This window comes from Pleurotus ostreatus (genome assembly GCF_014466165.1).
Source record: "Pleurotus ostreatus strain PC9 chromosome Unknown scaffold_8, whole genome shotgun sequence".
Taxonomy (NCBI): Eukaryota; Fungi; Basidiomycota; class Agaricomycetes; order Agaricales; family Pleurotaceae; genus Pleurotus; species Pleurotus ostreatus.
This window is the reverse complement of record NW_023503163.1, coordinates 990,978-1,012,497: the sequence shown is the minus strand read 5'-3', so window position 1 is coordinate 1,012,497 and position 21,520 is coordinate 990,978. Positions and strand designations below refer to the sequence as shown.

Here is a 21,520-nt window from a genome sequence, read left to right as displayed (position 1 = left end):
AAACGTCGTCGATAGGCTCGGTTTATTGCAGTAGGGGAGTTCGCGTGAAACTCCTTGGCTGCGTTGAACGAGCTTCTAACCATTTGTCGATACTCAGTAAGTTCAGACGCAAGGTAGGCGGAATCGCTGTCTTCTGATTCTTCCAATTGTAGAGAAGCTACATATGCTTCATATTCTCGATCTACTACACGAAGATCCTTAGGCTCGAGTTGTCCTTGCGATCGTAGTCGTTTGGTGATTGTTACCCACATGGGGTAGTGCGGGCATTCTCGATAAAAATGGAAGGGACTGGTACATAGGCGACATTCGCCTGGAGGCTTTGCTCGGCTCTGCTGGGAGTCGTTTCGGCTGAACGAGTGGCCTTCGAACGTTTTCCCCTTTGGCCAATCGAAACGCAATTTCTTAGAACTCGATTCTGGCTTAGTGGCCCTTTTCCGCCTGGTATCAGCAGCATGAGCGCTTGCTTGTTCTTCGTTAGAGTCCGAAAGTGGGTCGTTAGAGGGGGTTTCGGTATCCGAGGGCTCGTACGCAAGGAACGCGGAAGCTTGTCTGGGGTTACTGGGGCGAGTATTGCGATCATTGTCTAGACTCTCCTTGCGCTCCTTTTCCCAGGCGTACAAAAGTCGGGGTTCTTCAGAGCTTACTCGTTCGAGGAGTTCCCGGATGGTCCTTGAATGTTCAGTGAGAATGTAGGTGCCCCATGAGCGGGGACGACGATCCAGCACCCGGCTGCAGACAACTGCTTCATTTTCTGCTTCGTCCGGGTACAGCAATTTGGCGTAGCTGATTCGTCTTAGAACCCATTCGATGGGGAGTTCGTTTCTGAACTCGCGTCCGCGTCGGAAATACATACGATCGAATTCGAGGCTTCGTTCGTACCGCCATTCTCCATGCATGAACTGTTCTCTAATGTAAATGAGAAAGTTCGTCATGTTTTCGGTGCAGGTCATGCGATCCGCTATTGAGAGACCGTTGAACCAAGTTCGAGCTAGACCTGTGAATCGGAAAGGGGCTGCGCGCGCTAGGTAGTCGGTGACCCCTGGTCCCAATTGCTGGTAGTACGACAATTCGCTGATATAACGAATTATAGAAGTTGGCGAGCCGTCCCATTCCGGGAGAGAGTTCATGGGAATCTTGGAACTAAATTGCCAATGAAATTCGGGATTGGCTCGTGGGAGAGGAGGAGGGAAGATGTTTCCTTGTGGAGGGGGGTCCGGGGGATTTCCTCCACCATCTGGATCGCCGGGGCCTCTTGGAGGGGGAGGACCCGGGCGTCTGCCTTGATACTGCCAGCCATGATGCCCCCCAGGGGGATCGTCGGGGTCTCCTCCGTCTCGCCCTGGCCCATCACCATTCCCTCCTGGCCCGTCTCCATTTCCTCCAGGGCCATTCCCATTACCTCCCGGTCCTCCACCGCCGAATCCGCCTGGACGTCGTCCTCGTTCGTAGTCGTCACTCGGGGAACCTGAGCTGTGCCGAGGGTGGGAGGATTTGCCGTGGCGCGAGGACGGGGATGTAGGATGTTCGTCTGCTCGTCGATTTGACGTTCGTGTAGAATGGGAGTTTCCTCTGGATGTAAAATAGTCGGGCGCTGACGGGGGCATCCACGACGGACCTTGTAGGTAGGAGGAGTGGATTGGAGGGGCCCGTTCGGAGGACGTGGCACGACCGAAGGGAGGCGTGGTCGTTCGAGAGGGACTGTGCGAGGGAGAAGCCGGCAGGCTACCTGAAGTGAATAACGGACGCAACGATGGCCCCCCAGTTTCCAATCGTCTGGATGTAGACGAAGGGTCGTTTAACCGTCGACTTCGCAACGCTGCGAAGCTGACTCCTTGCGCGTCGTCTACGTTACCATACCCTGGAATGTGGACGATAGATGGGGCCGGAGCGAAGTGCACTTGAGCAGAGACGGGGGAAGTTATAGAAGGGATGATATTCGGGGGTGTAGTAGTTATGACCTGCGAACGATACGCGACGATGGGAGCTGGGTTGTCGTGTAGGTTCATGTCTTGTAGCCACAGGCGAACGGGTTCCTTGGCAGCGTCAGGAATGCCGTTGCGATAATCATCGCGCTGGAGCAGTTGTAGGACGTTTGTCCGCGGCGAATTCTTAGCGAACGCTTCTCTAACCTCAGTGATGGTCGAATCTAAGGAGCGCACGGATATATTGTCCAGCATTCCCAAGGACGAACGAAGCGTGGCCAACTCAGATTCAATGCGGTTGTGCGACTGTTTTAATCGATATACGAGGACTCCCCAAGTGGCGGGGACCTGATAAGCGACCGCCGATCCATCGAGGAGGCGAGTGCATTTGAAATCGGTGTCAAAGACAAAGGCGTGCGGGTCGTCCTTAAGGAGTGCGATTTCTCCTAGAATTTGATGAACGGCAAGGATGATGTGCCCGAGGCGCGTGAGGTACGCATGGGGGAGGGAGTAGACGTCCTGACCCCGAAATTCGATTTTCTCAATAGAGGGGGCGGTCGTCTCGCTGAATAGGGTTTGTAGCTCCTCTTTCAAGCTGCTGAGCCATATACCCTCGTTATGAGGCGTGAGCCAGCGGACGAGTATGGCCAGTAAGCCTTGTTGGAAGGACTTCGGTCGACTGGAGAGGGAACCGTTATGAAGACCGTAGTCTCGGAGTAGCGCTTCCCCGTCGAATTTATGGGTATGATAATGCATAATGGACGAGTCCATGTCTTCGAGCCGTAGGTCGATCCAGGCACCCGTTTGTAGGAACATGTTAGGGGGGGAAGGACCCTTGGCCTCAAGAGCTGGAGGAATAAGGGATGCCAGAGACGGGGTAGGCGAATTGGGGAAGGGAACCTTGTTGGGAGTCTTCTCAGCGGTGGGCGAGTACGAAAGATCCACGACATCCGGTAAACGGGGGTTGTTGGGGATCTCAACGGGGGACGAGCCTACGGGAGAGGGGAAGGCTTCAGAGGGCATATCGTGGGGAGGAGTAAGGGTGGCTCGTTTACGACGGGAGCGGCGTTTCGACGACGACGTAGGCTTGTCCGTTCCGTCTTCGAGAGTGGAGGGCGAGGGAGAAGGGAGTCGAGGGAGAGACGAAGAAGCTGTACGCGTTAGTATCGTTCGCGGGGGGAGAGCTGTGTCGCTGCGATTCCACGACCGGGGAGGATGATAGGTGTCTTGATTATCGGACGAGGAAGGGTCGGATTCACTCATAGAGGGAGCAGAGCGAACCTGGGACTGCCTGGGCAATTGATGTTAGTTATTTAGAGCTTCTGCGCCTACGGGGCTTCCCGAGTGTAGTCAGCGTATGTTGGAATTCGTCATACGCGCTAGCTGTTCGACTCCGATTTTCCGGGGTTGGGACGTGGGGTTTCCCCGGGGCCAGTCAGCGAGATCAGGAGATCGATCACCAGACTAGGGCGGGTAAAGACTTAAACGATTGAGGCGGAGGGAGTAAGAGTAGAACGGTACAGCCTCTTTCAATCGTAGGGGGGACACAACGACGTGGAGATCTCCACGGAGATGCCACCATTGTAATGCGTCCGTGAGAGAGATCGCGTCGTTGAACCGTAAGAGAGCTCGCGTCGCTCCCGCGAGGGTAGAGGGCCGACGACCTGGCCTGGGTGAGCTAGTCCGCAGCTAACGGGCTGGTGACCCGAGCAGGGGAGGGCGTCGAGGCCTCGTACGACGGGGGGCGCTCGAGCGCTTAACGTAGATGGTGACGGTTGGAGAAAAGAGTATATATATTACGTCACTGTCAACGTGTACGATAACTACGCTATACGATACCTACAGAGTCCTTGTTCCTACCGATGGCTACTACTTCGGTACCGCATCACACTGCTACAGTTACGCTAACCATCATGTACAAGTTTCTACGTAGGGCAACGCAAGGGCTGCACTCTCTGAATAGATCCACACCTGACATGAGACTGCATAGTGTGAACGCGAGTCTACGGTCGCGGACTAGCTCGATCTTGTATTCATTGAATATTCCAACGTTAGATAGGTATGTCATGAATCTCTGGGTACACTAAATTACGAAGTCCCCTTGCACTGTTCTAACCAACGCAAAAGTTGTTGACAGTTGACATAGAATTCAAGGCAAGGCGAGTGGTCTTAGTAAGGGCTATACATTCGACGATGACTTTGCAGATTAAGACAAACCATCTGGAACTTCATGTCCCAGATCTCCAGTGCGCCCCTGCTCGAGATAGAGAAGCAGATGTCCATTATCTGGACTGTCGCTAATTGCATCCAAATGAAGGGAATGCTAGAGGGACATGCATGGAAGCGCCGGGGCCCCCATGAACATAGAAGCGCCGATGAGCGTGAGGAGTGGTCGAAGTTCCTCAAGAAGTAGAAGCTCAACCATATCTGCAATTGTACATGTATTATTCACAAGTGATGTGGGGTACTTGGGCGGGTTCAGCGAATGTTCTATCAGCGCATGGTCAACAATACGTCTCTCAAGGATATGAGACTATATACTCTGGGACATCTCCACCACCATGGAAGTGTCGCCCTTTGAATAAGTTGACGCCTTCCTTAGGCGCGATAAGGCTGACGAGCACATCAGGCTCAAGACCCAACATTCTTCCGGCCTCGACGTCCCACCGGACGGGATGTCGACGGAGACGATGGGGAGTTTGGTGTCCGTCTTTCCGCGCCGCTTCGTCTCTTTCCGACTGTTCGTCTACGTGTACATTATTCCCTGATTCTTTTGTTCGTGGGGCTGGGGGGTAGCGCGCGACTAGTCTGAGTCCAAAGAGGCTTATGAAACGCGTGAAGGGATCGCTTCGCTCCGCTGAGTGGGATGTACGCGGTATCGATGATGAGTGAAAAGAACGCTAGAGCCATTGGCAATGTGGGAGAGTTGGCGTGCCTCACCCCCTATCACGCTTATTTCCGGTCTCTTAGACCATGGGTAGCACCTTCACTCTCAACCATCCCGATCTCGCCGACAGTGTTTCGTTCTACAATAAATCAGTGAGACACCTCAACCCTGGTTGTCAATATCTTGAAGTGATGGTCAGACTGTCAGTCCCTCAGGAAAGTATAACATTCACCACAATTTCACCAACTGGTCATCGTAAATGTCCGTTCGATACCTGACAGCAAGGATAGCCCAGCAGGTGCTCGTCCTCAGTGCTCAGTACTCTTACAAGTTTATAATTTTCTCCTAAGATCGATGAAGAGCTCATGGGCTCCGTGGGGGCGTTCAGCATTGATCAGGTCTGATTCGAATATCCTTTCCAAGACTCGTCGAATAACCTCAACTTCAGCTCATGGAACTTGCTGGGCTGGCTTGTGCGCAAGCGTTAGCAACTGTGTACGACCGTACTCGGTATCCGAGAGTCCTGGTTTGCTGTGGCCCGGGCAATCAAGGTTGGGGCTGGCAACGCTGATCATGCGCGCGCCGCCGTTCTAACACTAAGATACAGGCGGAGACGGACTTGTCGCCGCTCGCCATCTTGGTACGCCCCGAATCGATTATATCCGGTGCGTTGTCAGTAATGCCTACATTGCTAGGAATGTTTGGTTACACGCCAACGATTTACATGCCCAAGGTACGTCTTCCTGCTGTCGCGCCCCGGCCTGACTGAAACTACGTCCCTTAGCCTGGGTCCAAGGATATTTATAAAGTTAGCTAGCCTTTCCACGCGCCCCTCAAAGCTATCTTACAGAGTGTATAGCGCCTGAAAACGCAATGCGACAACATGGGCATCAAAACTCTACCTCCCTCATCGGACGCTGAGGCTCTTACAACAGCACTCTCCTCTTCGGACGTCATTCTCGACGCAATATTTGGCTTCTCGTTCAAAGGCCCCGTCAGACCGCCGTTCGACGAAGCACTGCCGTCACTCACAAACTCCAAACTCCCCATCGTCTCCGTCGACATCCCTTCTGGGTGGGACGTCGAGGCCGGGAAAATTGAGACGCTGGGTCTTGAGCCCGATGTGCTCGTCAGCCTGACCGCGCCCAAGGAAGGCGTAAAGCTGTTCAAAGGCCGACACTTCCTCGGGGGCAGGTTTGTCCCAAAGTACGTAGTCTCGTACCTTTCAGAATCGTATTACTGATCTGCATTGATAGGATATTCGCCGATAAATATCAGCTGAACCTGCCCGAGTACCCCTCGTTTGCCCAAATTGTGGAATTCACGACCGTGGATGGATCGCATCGTTTGTGAATGATACATGTACAATTACAGATAGGTCTTGATTGAGCTAAGTACATACTCACGTGGCGACCTTTTGTTGCCACCTTTTGAATGCATCTGCAATAGATTCGGCGGTCCCGCCTCGCTTCTTCAATTTCTTCCACTTCTTGAGAAACTTGGTCCACTCCTCAGCAGGCTCGTCGTCGCCTCCACGTTCATCAGGATCGAGGTCGAGAGCCAATGGCGGTGTCGGCGGGTACCGCTTCCACGCCTGTGCCTCCAACATCCCTTTCATCTGTATGCAATTCGAGACAGTCCATATAACCGCCATCTGCCTCTCTATCTCGGGCATGGGCGCGCTGGAGATCTGGGACATGAAGTTCCAGATGGCTTGGGCATCCTGGGGTCGTAAGGTGTTTCTGCCGAGTGTCACGACAGTGTGTAGGTCAGCGTTGCGTAAGACTGACAATCGCTGCCGCTCCGTATGCAGAGAAGGCGTGTTGCGGTTGATTACCCTGTCCCTCCAAAAGGCCGGTGCGAGCTCCAGCAACGGGCAGGACTCGTTGTACGGCTGCATTTGAACCATTAGGCACATATTGAACTGATACATCGACACATCGAGGATGACTTCTTCGCCCTTGACAGTCTTGAACCATATCCAGTAATGATCGTTTGGGTCGTCGCCTTTCCAAAACACGCCGTTCTCTTCCTCGAAGAAAGCGAATGTATCCTGACACTTAACATCTGCCGCTCCCCAGGCGACACCAAAGTCGGCAATCGGTGTACCATGGTACCTGAGACGCACTTTCCTGCCGCCTTCCGTGGGAACCGAGGTGTATATCTGCGCGAGAATGGCAAGGCATATGGACGTGGCGATCGATAACCCATACCCTTGAAATGTAAGCCTGCGAAATAGTTTGCTTCGCACGAACGGGGTGTGAGCTGAGGGCCACCATGACTCGGAGGAGCTGCGCTCCTGCAAGGGTATTTCAGGGATCTCCGGACCGAGGATGATCAATTTCGCTGCCGTATTGTCGGGGAACACTTGGGCTGGTACCCCGGGATTGGGGTCGTTGAGAATTCGCCGGGTCGCCGCGGCATGCAGGGGTTTCATCGGATGGCTATGGGCGAGTGCAGCAAGGAGCGCCAAAAAGGGGTAGAATGTTGAGACATCGATATACTCTGTTCGTTCTGGAATGCTCTATTCAGACCGGAATCAAGACGTATTTATCACTTACTGCAACCGGATTTGTGCCGTGTCCAGTCCTTTCGCTGGCATTCCACAGAGCAGTATGCGGCCTGGTTAGAGGGTTGTCAGAATACTTATCAATTTGCGTCTACAGGCTGAGAATGACCTCCATGCAATCTGTGCAGAGTTTTACGGTTACGGACTTTTGGCATTGTGAGCATTCACTCAAGGCCCGTAGAGGTAATTGAACTGTCGCGCTCATGGAGGTAGTCGTGGTGAACGAATGAAACGGGAAGACAGGGGCGTGATTTATCGATTGATCCCTGAGCCAACTCTCCCACAATCATCACAGCTTCTACTCCTACTCCTACGATCTTGACGACGATGTTCAAGTTCAAGCGAGGGAGAAAAGAAAGAACTTCAAAAGTCTTAGACGGACTAGATGCCCCTGCTTTGGCCCGCTATATCACATCGGGAAAGTGTAAAAACATTACGCTCATGGTAAATACTCTTCATGCTTCGTATTTGAGAATCACGTCAATTTATGTAACTCGGTACGAACTTAGCTGGGTGCCGGTAAGTATAGACCAATTGGTGATATCGAGCATGGAAGCCAAATACAATACTAGGCGTCAGCACCTCAGCGGGCATTCCTGACTTCAGATCTCCAGAGACAGGTCAGATTCTCCGCGCACCATAATACCATAATGTAGTAACTGATAAGATATTCCACTTCAGGGCTCTACGTGAGTGCGCATTTCGAAGCTGTCGTCCCCTTGTCCTCAATCTATATGCCCAGGCCAACCTCGCAAGGTTGAATTTGCCTTATCCAGAGGCAGTCTTCGAGATCAACTTCTTCAGGCGAAACCCTACTCCGTGTACGCTTCGGAGTCAGTGTGCAATAAAGAGTATTCCCCGCTGATGTGTTTTATAGTCTATACATTGGCACAGGAATTGTACCCTGGAAAATTCCGCCCAACAATCACGCATTCATTCATCAAGCTGCTCGCTAACAAGTCGCTCCTCCATACTTGCTTCACGCAGAATATCGATACTCTAGAACGGCGTGCAGGAATTCCAGCACAAAAGATCATCGAAGCTCATGGGAGCTTCGCAAAGCAACGCTGCATACGATGCAAGATCGAATTCGATGACGACTCGATGAAGGAGCATGTCCTGCTCGGTAAGGTGCCCAAATGCGAAACATGCGGCGGCTATGTCAAACCCGACATTGTATTCTTCGGCGAAGATGTGCGTGTCCATGTATTTGTATGCAGGCCATACGCTCATGTGTATTTCATCAACTTGGTAGCTTCCGCCCGAATTCATCAATGCGATTCCTCGCCTTGCTGATTCTGATCTTTTGATTGTCTTGGGAACATCCCTCACTGTTCGTCCATTCGCTTCCTTGGCCGGAATGGTCGAGAAGGATTGCCCGCGAGTGCTCATCAATCTGGAGCGGGTGGGCGATTTTGGGAGCAGATCGAACGATGTCATACTGCTGGGGAAATGTGACGAAGTTGTTCGAGATCTTGCGAAGGCGCTTGGGTGGGAAGAAGAACTGGAGAGGGCATGGGAAGAGACGGCTCAGAGTGTCCAATCTGATCCGGCGAAAGTCCTCAAGCCAGGCCAAGAACAGATTGACGTCGACAGGCTCGCAAACGAAATAGGCAAGACTTTGAATATTGACGAAACTGTCGTGGACGAAAGCAAACCCCAGGACAGCGACGAGAAAGATAAGCAAGCAGGGAGGAAAAACAGCGAGGAAGGGGTAACACTAGAATTACCTGCAAACCCACCCACAAACGAGACTACAGACACCAGCAAAGCAAACGACTCCATTGCGAACACGGTCGCATCATCAACCGTACTAACATCATAAATAACCCCTGTCCTGTATTTACGCCGTCAGATTCCGGGAAGTAAATAAATTTCCATCCTGAAATGAAACCCATTGTCTGTCCGCCTCACATACTACCCCATTGGCTCGCACAGACCTTGCATCAGCCGAAGTCCCCACAGAGGCGCGCAATGATACCACTCATGCGCTCTATTCGTATAGCCACAGTACAAGGAAGCGGCGTTCCACAGGTTTCATCGCCAGTGGGCGTTAGTGGCGCCCCACAGCTCAACCTTCTTCACGGCCAACTTCGATTGAATCCAGGTGAAAGTGGCATGCTAGGATCTCAAAGAGACCAGCAGCTTTCAGATGGACCAATTCCTTAGGGCGAAAGGAGAGGGGGGAGCTTCCCGAGAGCTCGACCGCAGTTCGTACACTGAAGGTTTGGATTATTTAAAACACGAAAGCCCATAACAAACTGGTAAGACAACACATACAACAACAGAAACTCACAAGAGACCCTTAATGTAATTGTTATCCTATATTGCCGTTGCTTGGGCCGCCAGCAGCGGAATATGCGTTCATTATAGCTGCAAAGGGAGCCGGGACCGCCGTCGAACCTTGGAGCGCAGGGTCCGTGATGTACGACATATTCTGTATATTCTGTATTTGTCTGGTATCGGAATCAACGTTCGCTTCATTCTGTAGGTTCGGAGACTTTGCGGACACTTTTCGCTTGCCCCGCGAAGAGGATGAAGCTGTCGGTGGGGGAGAAGGCGCTCCACTGTCGCTTCCGCCGTTTTCTGAAGATGAACTAGCTTGTCCAGTTAAATGGGGAGGATAGTAGGAGCGAGGTGCGTCCGCTGCGCCTGCTCCATCGGCTTGTTTCTGCCTCTTCATCTTTTCATAGACGGACGGGTAGTATGGGCCTATAGGGTGAGCAGCATCATAATCTTCGGGCAGAGCGGGTATAACAGCAGCGTGTCGGCCCCCCAAGGGTCTGATATGTGAGTTAGAAAAATGAATATATGCAAGTGCAGGGCCAGACGCACCCTCCTTCTACAAAGTTTTGCCATACATAGTCCCGAAGTCGGTTCGCATTCGGGAGCTCCTGGATCAGATGTTTTATTGTATTCTGGCCGAGCCCGAAGAAGTCTGGACCAGACACAGAGTTCGAATGCTGCCGGTTGCGTATGGCGTTGGCCTGCTTTACGATGCTCGACCACGCGCCCGTTGCGGTTCCAGCAATGACAGGACGATCTAGCGTATCTGATGGAACTATTTGGAACTTCGGGCCATCCCCGCCATCGAGAATCGTGCAATGATAAACGACCTCATGTGCCGGGTCGATGGTCGATAAATAACGGCTATAGAAAATCTATGTTGAGATGCCCATCCAGGGAGCCTTGAGTAACGTACCGAGTGACTTCGTAGCCAACGGGGAAAATATACCGTTCCGTGTGGAAATGCTCGCGCATGCAAACCTCGCCCAAAGATATGACAGTCATTATCCCGACATTCAGTGGTAACATTGGCTTTCCAGATTTATCCCTCGGTACCGTTGGAATGCTGAAGCTTTTAGTGGTCACAGTATGAGCCTTGAGTCTTTTAGGCTTTGTGGCACGAGGTGGATCGGGCGGTGGCCGTTGTTGTGGTTCCTGGGGAGGAGCAGGTGGAACGAACCCGGGAGGGGGGACAAACATACCGGGAGGCATAGCGATGGGATATGGGTAATAGAGGTTGGGATAAGGGAAACTCGGGGTTAACGGGGTTGCAGAAGACGGTGTGGTCGGAACGGCGGACAAAGGGCTCATCGTGCCATATAGGAAAGCATACGGATTTATACTGGAGGACGGTGTAGCCGATGAGGGGGATGAGGTGGCGGGGGAAGTCGACGCTGTTTGGTTAGATGTGGTCGCTTCTTGCTGGTTTGACGACGTCTTGATAGAGGGTATTAGACCCGCGCTGTGGGAGGGTAAGTTGGCTGGAGGTTCCGAGGATACCTGGTTAGCATACTCTTCGGTCAGGCTTTCCCTTGAGGTCACGTCGACCGTATTCTTCACTCCGTGATTCTCCATCAGCGTAGGATCAATCTGCATATGAGACGTCGTGGCCGAGATCAAGGCAGCGAGAGCTTGACCTGGCGGTGGAGGGATGTTAGGCACATAGAGTGATCGTGCGGGAACTGTGTTAGTGTCGATTGCTGAAGGTGTCGGTTTGCTTTGCTCCGCGTCCTCATTCCTCTTACCAGCAATGCCCTTGCCCTCTGATTGCGTCGCCCCAGCGACGGCGCCCACACCATCTGTGGACTGAAGGGCAGCTTCGCTGGCACCGTTAGCCAAAGAATCACCGTCTATGCGGTCATCTCGCTGTCTGAGTACGATGTCGCCACGCTCTGCAAAGTTGGCCGTGTTGGCAAGCCTAATGAGTATACAGTAGCTTGTAAATGAGGTACACGCTACCTTGCGCGGCCTCATTTCCAGACACACCGGCCTCAACCCTCCCTGTTGGTCGTGGCGACGGGTCAGACGCATTGGGTGCACTCCCGGCAGATCTATTTTGGCTAGACGACGAGCGAGTAGTTCGCCTGGTGTGAGGCGATGCAGCCTCCGCTTGCGATTGAGATCAGCCCAAAGGCTCCCAAAGAATATAGAAGACTCACAGATGGGTTTGCGTCGTGAATGCCGCCCTTGGTTGATATTGTCTGAAGAAGTTGGTTCTAGGGACGCGCTCGTTCTTTGTCCGTCTTCAGGGCATGTATCAGCATTGTACACGACGTTCAGATAGTCGAAACTTAAGTTCGACGAACCTGTTCCATTTTGTCCATCAAGTGGCTCAGATAGCGGGGATGGTGGTATCGTTGGTAGGTGTGGGGGCGTGGCTGAAGATGAAACATCGGGTGGTACGACAAAGCCCGGTTGCGATTCAATTTCGGCAATACGTTCAAGCAGAATACTGGAAGATGTACGATCAAACTCGAGAGAAATTGAGCTGGGAGGGCAGCTGGGACGTACTTGCGTTCTTCTCGCATTCGAACGTTGCGCTGCAATTCCACGGGCGAATCCTTATGTTCCTCACATCAATACATCTGTTCAGGGACAAGACGGTTCGCAAAAGGTTCTCTCTGATTTGTAGAGCATTGGCGCGTAACTCATTCCAATACCAGCCCACGAACCACACGAAGTAGACTATTAGAAACGAGGATAACGCGACCACTGACCTCTAGCTCCATGAAACGACGCTTCAGGCTTCTGTATTTGTCGCGTATATCTTGCGGTTCCTTTGATGGAGAAACGAGAGAAGAAGGGGAATCCATCGTGGCTGGAATAGAGAGTGAGTTCTCTTGGGACATTGGACGTCCGCGCCTCGTTATAACTCTGTCGTGGCGCCAGGACAAATGAAAGCTTCAAGATGACCGTTCGGGAAAGAAAGTGCAAAGCGGGCTTTGTTTGGATCCGAGGCTCTCGCTGACTCCTGAGCCTATAGGGGCGTCTCACGGCTCACCTCAAGCCACCGTTTCCTACAATTTCAAGATGAGTGGATGTGTCTCTATTCCATGGAAAGAGGTCAAAGGTGAAGAAGCAATGCTCCTTGACCTATATCTACCTGAGGTCCATCTGAGCCCCGAAGCTCAAACGCGTCTACCACAGATCCCTGCTGTGATCTATTTCCATGGTGGCGGTATGACGGTCGGCGACAGGAAAAGTTGGTTCCCTTTGTGGCTACAGCGTACGTTGATTCTTACTGATGTGTATCTGACACCAACCGATCTGTATGATTCATGAAGAACGTATCAATTCTGCCGGAATTGCCTTCATATCGACAGATTATTCTCTCCTACCGCCGGCATCGGGGCATCAGATCGTACGAGACATACAAGACCTCTTCGGATTCCTATCAACTGGTCAGATGAATGACTGCTTGAAGGCTGCTTTTCCGCAGACAAAGTTTCTCATCAACCCAAATGCTCTCGCCGTAGCAGGATCAAGTGCAGGAGGACTGTGTTCATACCTGGCTGCCATCCACGCATCCCCCCGTCCAATCGCTTTGCTCTCCATGTACGGGATGGGAGGCGACTTTCTCGTAAGGACATTACTCAAACCCAGTTTCGTCGCTGACCAACACGTGTATGATTAGACACCTCACTACCTTATCCCGAAATCGAAACCGTTTTTCCGAGGTCGAGAAATCCTCGATCCCAAAGATTATGAAGAATTTCTCTATCCTCGCTCTGAATCCCTCCCCAAGACACACTGCTCACCTCTGGCCTATCACGACAAAAGTTATGTCATCCCTGGGTTCCCCGCAAATCCCAGAATGCTGCTTTCGAGGCTGTATCTGCAAATGGGCACCTACCTAGATTATTGGACCGGGGACCAGAGCCCCAGGGTCAGTTCGCTGCTTCGCGACGTGCTCAAACGCCCTCACGAGGAAAAGGAACTTGAGCAGATAATCCCCTCTCCACATCGTGGACTCTTTCCGCAATTCAATGTCTCTTCAGATTGGCCTCCGTCTTTCTTGTGTCATGGTTCTGACGATTCGGCCGTCCCATTGGCAGAATCACAACACATCTACGATCAATTACAAAAGGCTGGCGCGTCAGTCCAGCTAGAGATCGTTCAAGGCAAGGAACACTCGTTTGATTACGAGTTCGGCGCGGAGAGAATACACGGAGATCTTTTTGATCGCATTAGCCGCTTTCTAGTATTGACACTAGGCAGCAGGGAGACGGGCTGTTCTGATGTCATCCTGTCTTAGAAGCTCCTTAGAAGCTCGTGTCTCGTGAAAACAGGCATGGAATGTATATGGCTCATACTCATATGTTGTTCCTCACGGTTCAGATTGGCATCCGCACGGCGCGTTTATGTAGATTGGACCACTGTAATACTCGCCCCTTTAACGAAGATAACTTGTAGGGGGCCCCTGTCGCTCACTCTAACTCAAAGTTGACAATGCCACAGTTAAGCAAGATGAAAATTAACCAAGATATGTAAAAACGTGCGCTTCACGGATGGTGTGAGGTATACTGAAAGTCTACGGCGCAGATCTACGAGACTCGCGATACGTCGAGGACTAATTTCCCAGTAGACACGCCGCCCGTGAGGTCCCTCTGGGCCTGCTGCGCGCCTTGTGCAGTGAAAGGGTATTCTTTATAAATACGTAGCTTCAAAACACCCTTGGAAATGAGGTCGAAGATTTTATTTCCGTAGTGGAGTGACTCTGAGGGCGTGTACGTATAATTGCCCACACTGAACCAGTCACGTCAATTGTGCTTCTTGAATTTGAAACTAGATTCACATACGTCGGCCGCAGGAGTTTGACATTCTTCTGAACAAGTTTGAGAGGAGGGAATGGAGGAACAGGGCCAGATGCATTGCCGAGAGAGACGATAGTTCCCTTTCTCTTGATCATCTCGAAGTCCGCGTCGAACCTGCGGAAATCAAGTCAGCCGAGACTACTTGGTAATAAGTAGGGTACTCACGTATCTTTCCCAACTCCATCGAAGATAGCGTCCACGCCCTCGCCGTTCGTTAGTTCCAATACACGCTGGACAGTGTTCTCATTCTTGTATAGAATGACGTAGTCGGCGCCATTTATCTTGGCAAGAGCTGCCTTTTCGGGAGTCGAGGTCGTCCCGATCACTGTGGCACCAATGTGTTTGGCGTACTGAGTAAGGAGGAGTCCTAGTCCCCCAGCAGCGGTGTGGATAAGCAAGGTATCACCCTTCTTCACGGTATAGGCTTCATCCATAAAGCTGACCGCTGTAAGGGACTGCACGAGACCTGCAGCTGCTTCTAACGTAGACACAGACGAAGGTACCGGATACACAAACCTATACGCTTTCGCGACATAGTTCGAATGGGACCGCAAAGAGTTCTATCATATTCGAGGATGTCAGGACTCGAGCAGCCGATTTGGATAAGAGATCCATACTACTGCGACTTTGCTGCCGACGACGAAATTACGAACTTGATAGTTGGGGTCGTTGAGGACATTTTGGTCTGTAGGCAAGGCTACAATTGTGCCAGCAGCCTCTCCCCCCAAGACGGCTGGAAAGGACCCGATGGGGTATAGCCCCTTTCTTTATCAAGTCTAGTGTGAGTCTTTGGACGGTGAGTAGGGGTTACACTATGCACCTGAAGTACGTATCAACGAAGTTGACACCACAATACTGAGGTTGTCAGCTTATTCAGAATTCTTTCTGGGATGGGAAGGCCATACATACTTCTATCTGCACCATACTTGGGTTAGCGATCATCCGGACAGAAGAACAAATACACACTTACTTTCACGACAATTTCCTCGGGCGCAGGCTTGAACGGTAATGTCATTTTTTCGAGGACATCGAAGTCCCCAGTCTAAGTTTGTCTGTCATCAGTCGGCTTCTCTGGAATAATCGGAAATATAAAAAGACCTTAGCAATCGCAATAGCTTCGATGGTGTTCGGTATAGAAGTCATTGTTCTCGGAGGATACCTTGGTGGTTAAAAGACGCGATGAAAGGACAAAAGCATTGCACCCCTAAATATTTGTCTGCCCGGAAACAGGGCCCTCCGGTGGCAGCGAAGCCGGACGATCCGGGAGAGTGCTGTATCTACTCGTCAGCGGTACCCTTCATGATGACATGGCGTGATGGATTATGAATGTTAATGTCGACATGGAGGAGGGACGCCATGGAATCGGTCTCTCTCTCCTTCTCTCTTTCTGTAAATGAATAGAAGCTGCGCTGTGACGAATGGTCTTTCTTCGTACCTGTGCAGAGAATGATTGTTAGTGGAATGGTGGGTGGAGGGTAGTCGGCAGCCTACAGGACGCCGTTCAAAGTTTCGACCCTGTCAAGACAGGGGTCCTCCCTCGACATTGTTAGCGCTTACTTATTAATAAGACATTTTTAAACTCTCAGATGTAATTCTGGTCAAATACTTAGGCAGTACACTGTCTATTCCACGATAAGTGATATAAACACAAGAAATTTGAGAGCCTCACAGACCGAGAGTCCTTCGCTTTCTCGGTCAACTACTCTTCTGCCAAAGAGAGGTGAAGGGGCATCTGTGTCCCTTCATGCATCTTGCCTTTGACCATAGGAACCATGAGTCCAAGTGCCATCCTCATTATCTCTATGTCTTTGGGGAAGACGATCTTGAAGTTTTCGACCACTTCAACAGTGAATGCTTGTAGCTCGATGAGACTAGACAAAGCAAAGATGAGGACCTTCAGCTACCCTTAATAATACCCAGTGACTTACGTAAAACGCCAGCCAATACATCCACGGACTCCAGCAGCTACAAAGGGAGGTCAGTGTACGGCAATGGTAATACGCCAGGCGACATACAGAATGTCATCCTGAATGAGCATGCACGTTAGAAAATAGAGTATACAAAAAAGCGTAGACGCACAAATTTGCGTACACGCCGATGTTGATTTGTTTCTCTTTTGGGACGTCGAGGAACCTACGAGGATTCCATTCATCTGCGTCATCTCCCCACACAGAGGGTAGTCGGTTGTAAGCACAGACAGACAAACGGAAGTCCTGGCCCTTTCTGATATGGAGTTCCGTCATGGTCTGTCCATCCTCGGTAATGACAGGCAACGCTAAAGGAAGGATGTCGTCTCTATCTGCCGTACGAAACAAAGTGGAGACGATTGGATGGAGCCGTAAGACCTCCTGCGAGTGCAGAATGAGTAGAGTATTCTAAGAAGGTGAAATGGAGTAAACCTTGATGCAAGCGTTGGTAAATACTAGGGAGTCGAGGTGGGCCATGGTGAAATCGGTGCCACTGGGCAACCTTCCACGGAGGTGCTGAATCTCTTCCCTCATTCTCGTCTGATCTTCTGGATGTCTACCAAGTTCGTAGAGAAGCCAAGAAAGTGTTGCGGCGCTGGAATCGTGCCCGGCAAACATGATTGTCCTAGGCCAGGAAACATCATCAAACTGACATACACAAGAGGAAGAACACTGACGCCATCTGCGACAAAATTTCATCTTCATCGAGCCGGCAGTTGGGATCTTCAGAGACATTAGATCTGACTATGATATAGTGAGCAAGCGAAGGGACTTGAGATTAGAATTGACTTGCACAAAATACTCATCACGTCTCGCGTAGCATCGTCTTCCATAGGTATCTTTGCCTTCTGATCAATCAGTCCCTTTGCAATGCCCTTTGTGAGCGTCTTGAAGTTGCGGAACCGGCGATATTCTTTGCTTGGCATGTATTCCACCAACTGGAGGATGGAGGTCGGGATGTAACGCCACAATGCTTTGAAAAGGAGATCCCAAGCAGGGGGGAAGGGGGTGGTATCGGCGCTAGAGTGTAAATTTTATAAGAATTCAGATTGTAGATAGCAAGTCACTTACAACAGATACTTCAAGGACTCAGATAGCTCGCTCTGCGCGCCTTCTAACGCGTCGAAGTGATAATCAAAAGCCGCTACGACGCGTCAGTTATAAAATCTCCTCGTAAACAACTGCACACACTTTCTCCGATTGCGTCTAAAGTGCTTCGCGCAAGCCAGTGTGACACATTGATAGTCTGATCTCCGGCTTGAATCGAATCCTTCCATTTCTGCGTCATCTATAATGTTATTAGAGGACGTGATAGTCGGAAAAGGCGGCTCTTACACGTGAAGCGGTGCTTTGGAAGAGAGGGAGGAAGCCCCGCAACTGTTGCGACGTAAACGCCGGGTTCATGACTTTCCTATGCCTTTGATGCACTTCGCCTGTCATGTAATCAGTGTCGGCATGCATGATATCGTAGGGCAGATTCAGACCTGATGCCCATACGATGCCCCGACCCATTAAGTTGCGAATAGATTGATTAACATCGGGTCGCTTAGGGTAGCGATAGCCAGAAGTATGAAGGATGTGCTGGAGCACCCGGGGATCGGCGGTCAAAACCTCCTGTCTCTAAACACAACATCGAACAGGCAGTCAGAAGCGTGCACAACCTTTTGAAGGAGACATGTCGTACCCCCCAACAAGCCTTAGTTTTAAGGGTGGCGCCGTATTCTCGAGTCCATGCAAAATCAAGGTCGCCAGCTTCAGCTTGCACCCGCATTTCGGGTTCATGTCCTTGCCAGAAAGAAATTGTGAGCAACTTATCAAACGACGCAGCTATTTCCAAGTTCGAACCTACCTAGTAACCACGAGGGTGCTGGTGGCCCCCTCAACTTTCTAACATTGTCGCGCTTTCGGCGAGCAGACAAGCCAATAGCAAGAAGGACTGCTGCGAGAAGGGAGTAGATGAGAAGGCCCATTGTGGGAGACTTGCTATGCCTGCATGAAGGTTATATAAGTCTCGTGGAGCATGGAAACCACGGTGGGTCACCCGAGTGTATCTCGCGATTTGTGGCTGCAAGTAGTCGGCTGACAGCCTAAGACAGCTAACGGGGATGTGCTCGTTGGGATGCAATGTGCAATGTGCATGCTCCTATGTACAGGCTCACAGAGAAACGAGCCAAAAGTCGGGGAAATCAGATGAAGTGGTACCATGAAGATTCCCCGACCACTCCAGAACTCACGAAGTTTGCAAGAGCAACAGGGATTTTGGTCTATTTTGGTTGTTAAATGTCCGTTTTTGGCCAGGCCTGACAGCTAAGTAGGGTTTGTCTAGGGCGCTGATATCATTTGCCTTCAAACAGCAGGGTGATGGTCTCGTAGACCGGCGGCATGAGCGTGAGGGACTGTCGGGCGACTTGAGTTGCTGTATCCCGTTTCGTTTCTGCACAGAGGCGGAAGAAATGGTCAATAGCGAAAGCCTCGATTTGAAAACGAACAAAGTGGAGGGAGCAACTAAAGCCTACACACGGGAAAGCATATTTACAGACCATGAGCGATCAGTCACCGGTAGACGGTGTCTATCATCTAGGCTACTTTCTTCCTTCTACTTATACCTTGTCAGGGGCCTTGAAATCCGCCAACCAATCTTGTACGAAGATGATCATCTCATTGTGGATTTTGAGGATTTCGGGAGGTTCGGCGAACATATCCGCTAAGCCGTATTCGTCGTAGTGATGTACAGCATCTGCGAACAAGCGCAATGATAAATCGAATTGCCTCACCATGGCGGGAGGGCCCTGAGGGAGTGGACGCACCAGGTATCAACTTGAATGGGCGCAACGCAGTGTCTGGGCGTGGTTTGGCATCCTCGCTGTGAGGTGTGTCCGGGCGCCAAGGGTCGACTATCCGTCCCCCACTTAATCAGATTAAGTCGCCAGCAAAACAATGAAATGTCCTACCCTCGCCATCAATAATCGCGAGCCTGTCCGCAGCGATAGCGAAGTCGCCAAGGACATTCACAGCAGTGACGTTTGGGAAGGGAGGTACCGTGAAGTGCTTTCCCGGCGGATAAGCCTAGCGGGACGGTTATATTAGCTCGCTCAATAAAGGTGCGGGGGACATATGGTGGCGCACTTGCTTGCAGATCTTCGACTCGTAGTCCAAAGTAAGTAACTTCGAGATGATGCGCGGCGTTCTTGGGTCCGGAGGTGCTGTCTAGTTGATAGTCAACCAAACGTGCATATACACGAGGAAGTAATTTAGCGGCATACGGTGAAGTATCCCCATTGAGTGCAGACTTGGAAAGTCCAAAGCCGCCAGTCTTGATCGAGCCCGATAGCTTGGTATTGGGAATCGTCAAAGGTTCCGAAGCACTAAGCATGAGGGTAGCAGGGTAAGCAGTAAACGTTAATTTAGAGTGGTGTACGCACCTCCTCGACGGTGGAACGGCAGCGGGAAGCAACGTTCTAGGAGAGGTTAGTCTAAGTTAAGATTTCAAAGGGAGATACGAACGTCTTTAATGTATTTAGCATAATTCGTGAGGGCGAAATCAAGGCTGAGCCGTCTGTAATGTGTACCAGCCTTTCTCGCGCTCCGAAAGGGAGGTCAGTAAAGTTCGCCATGCCCTCAGGAGCAGTGTTGACAGCTGCACAAAATGTATCAAAGCGCGTACTGCCAATAGCAGGGTTCCAATTTTTCGATTGCCAAGACCCTAGGGGACTCTATGGATATAGAGTGTAAGTCAGTAATCCCGCCTAAAGCAACGAACCTCACCTCAATGGTGGAAACAAAGTCGACGTCGTGTTCGAGGTCTGCTAGCCCAAATAACCCTTTCAGAGGGCGAGCGAAGACTCGAGTGGTCAGAATAGTATCGACAATTCGAATCGATTGTTCTATATTGCGCATGCAAGTCGGGTCTGCCGCCCGTCGAATGATGTCCATGTATTGCCAGTTGGAGAGCGCAGCATGAGTAACACCGCTGGATGCAATAGCCCCAAAGACAAGGTCGGGGTACAGGATCTTCATATGAGCAGCACGAGCGCCTGCGTAAGAACCACCGTAATAAATCCAAGGCGTCTTTGGAGCAGTGAGGTCGTCCTTGATTCCTTCGAATTTAACATTTGCCATGAAGTTCGCAGAGTCCGCAGCTGGCAAAATATTGGATATTGACCGAGGGTTACATGCGTTGCAACATACCTGCTTGCTCGTTACTCAGGAATCTACAACGCAGTTAGACTCGGGCGTATATAATAATACAAGGTAGCACTTACCGCAAGTTGTCGGTCGAGAAGTCGGGGACGGGGATAGATTCGCCTGCAACAATTTGCCTCCAGTCACCCGTTCGACCAGTGTATCGTCCAACATACCGTAGTAGCGGTGCTCTAGTACTACTCCCAGTCCGCCCGTGGCTTTCGCCAATATCTCCACGATCCCTGTATCCAAGAACTGCAGCCTATCTTCGCCGCTGGTTTCGCCGCCGTCAAGGACGATAACAGGACCACCCGAGGTGAAGTGCCTCGAGTTCACCCAGTACCTCTGGTTGAACGTCCCATTCACACCTCCGAAGTGGTCTAGCGGCTGCTCGAACACCTGAACCGGGAACTCAGCCAACGGGTTCAGCGATTCATTCGAATCTTGAACACGCAGCGCCGCATTCCCTAGCGTCTTCGCTTTGGCCTCCGCATCCAACCTCCATAAATTCACGGCTTGTGGGCCCAAGACGCGTACGAGGTTTGGCGATGATTCTAGCCCGAAACCGGTCGACACCAAGCTCGACGCGAGTATTGCGATAGCAATCTTCATGGTCAATCGATGCTGAGGTGGCCATATCGGCATGATGGCGTATAAATACTCTGCTGAGAGTCAGAGCATATGGCGAAGAAGTTCGTACACGCGTTTGTCGTTGGGCGAAGCGCCGCCGGTCCGAAAAACCATCCGAACCTCCGAAGAAGGCCAACCACGTCACATGTGCGACTCCGCCCCGATGCGCACCATAAAAGGAAAATGCCGACATCTCAGCTATATGGCGTGTGCTTCGCACTGCGTAGCACTTTATTTCAGTGTTCGATGCGTGCATCATGAGT

The 21,520-nt window shown here is 51.3% G+C and overlaps 8 protein-coding genes across 8 annotated transcripts; 3 read left to right on the top strand and 5 right to left on the bottom strand.

Annotated features, from left to right (window-relative positions):
- Positions 1 to 5,068: 5,068 nt before the first annotated feature.
- Positions 5,069 to 6,162, top strand: PC9H_010662 (uncharacterized protein; the record flags this gene model as incomplete). Its single annotated transcript, XM_036780155.1, has 8 exons — positions 5,069 to 5,107; positions 5,160 to 5,207; positions 5,258 to 5,360; positions 5,417 to 5,449; positions 5,505 to 5,542; positions 5,594 to 5,617; positions 5,669 to 6,015; positions 6,066 to 6,162. The coding sequence occupies 8 exons, from the start codon at positions 5,069 to 5,071 to the stop codon at positions 6,160 to 6,162; spliced, it is 729 nt and encodes a 242-aa protein (XP_036627538.1).
- Positions 6,163 to 6,211: 49 nt separating this feature from the next.
- On the bottom strand, positions 6,212 to 7,583 carry PC9H_010661 (uncharacterized protein; the record flags this gene model as incomplete). The annotated part of the gene is made up of 3 exons (XM_036780154.1): positions 6,212 to 7,323; positions 7,371 to 7,431; positions 7,488 to 7,583. The coding sequence occupies 3 exons, from the start codon at positions 7,581 to 7,583 to the stop codon at positions 6,212 to 6,214; spliced, it is 1,269 nt and encodes a 422-aa protein (XP_036627537.1).
- A 122-nt stretch (positions 7,584 to 7,705) lies between these two features.
- Positions 7,706 to 9,203, top strand: HST2 (Sir2 histone deacetylase Hst2; the record flags this gene model as incomplete). Its single annotated transcript, XM_036780153.1, has 7 exons — positions 7,706 to 7,822; positions 7,888 to 7,897; positions 7,951 to 7,998; positions 8,060 to 8,067; positions 8,121 to 8,199; positions 8,256 to 8,572; positions 8,634 to 9,203. 7 exons carry the CDS (start codon positions 7,706 to 7,708, stop codon positions 9,201 to 9,203), a joined length of 1,149 nt encoding a protein of 382 aa, XP_036627536.1.
- Positions 9,204 to 9,695: 492 nt separating this feature from the next.
- On the bottom strand, positions 9,696 to 12,513 carry PC9H_010659 (uncharacterized protein; the record flags this gene model as incomplete). The annotated part of the gene is made up of 8 exons (XM_036780152.1): positions 9,696 to 10,161; positions 10,214 to 10,528; positions 10,581 to 11,556; positions 11,624 to 11,773; positions 11,824 to 11,907; positions 11,971 to 12,116; positions 12,176 to 12,225; positions 12,382 to 12,513. The coding sequence occupies 8 exons, from the start codon at positions 12,511 to 12,513 to the stop codon at positions 9,696 to 9,698; spliced, it is 2,319 nt and encodes a 772-aa protein (XP_036627535.1).
- A 181-nt stretch (positions 12,514 to 12,694) lies between these two features.
- Positions 12,695 to 13,919, top strand: PC9H_010658 (uncharacterized protein; the record flags this gene model as incomplete). The annotated part of the gene is made up of 3 exons (XM_036780151.1): positions 12,695 to 12,890; positions 12,949 to 13,244; positions 13,299 to 13,919. 3 exons carry the CDS (start codon positions 12,695 to 12,697, stop codon positions 13,917 to 13,919), a joined length of 1,113 nt encoding a protein of 370 aa, XP_036627534.1.
- A 289-nt stretch (positions 13,920 to 14,208) lies between these two features.
- Positions 14,209 to 15,621, bottom strand: PC9H_010657 (uncharacterized protein; the record flags this gene model as incomplete). Its single annotated transcript, XM_036780150.1, has 7 exons — positions 14,209 to 14,410; positions 14,464 to 14,592; positions 14,644 to 15,038; positions 15,096 to 15,243; positions 15,299 to 15,333; positions 15,449 to 15,520; positions 15,577 to 15,621. The coding sequence occupies 7 exons, from the start codon at positions 15,619 to 15,621 to the stop codon at positions 14,209 to 14,211; spliced, it is 1,026 nt and encodes a 341-aa protein (XP_036627533.1).
- A 556-nt stretch (positions 15,622 to 16,177) lies between these two features.
- PC9H_010656 (uncharacterized protein) lies at positions 16,178 to 18,415 on the bottom strand (the record flags this gene model as incomplete). Its single annotated transcript, XM_036780149.1, has 13 exons — positions 16,178 to 16,349; positions 16,407 to 16,443; positions 16,494 to 16,504; positions 16,558 to 16,826; positions 16,878 to 17,070; positions 17,123 to 17,185; positions 17,235 to 17,465; positions 17,517 to 17,589; positions 17,637 to 17,733; positions 17,781 to 17,878; positions 17,930 to 18,065; positions 18,130 to 18,230; positions 18,295 to 18,415. The coding sequence occupies 13 exons, from the start codon at positions 18,413 to 18,415 to the stop codon at positions 16,178 to 16,180; spliced, it is 1,602 nt and encodes a 533-aa protein (XP_036627532.1).
- Positions 18,416 to 19,045: 630 nt separating this feature from the next.
- PC9H_010655 (uncharacterized protein) lies at positions 19,046 to 21,272 on the bottom strand (the record flags this gene model as incomplete). Its single annotated transcript, XM_036780148.1, has 11 exons — positions 19,046 to 19,182; positions 19,253 to 19,339; positions 19,397 to 19,511; positions 19,572 to 19,652; positions 19,684 to 19,810; positions 19,868 to 19,903; positions 19,950 to 20,158; positions 20,211 to 20,584; positions 20,634 to 20,656; positions 20,708 to 20,750; positions 20,804 to 21,272. The coding sequence occupies 11 exons, from the start codon at positions 21,270 to 21,272 to the stop codon at positions 19,046 to 19,048; spliced, it is 1,701 nt and encodes a 566-aa protein (XP_036627531.1).
- Between the last annotated feature and the right edge of the window lie 248 nt (positions 21,273 to 21,520).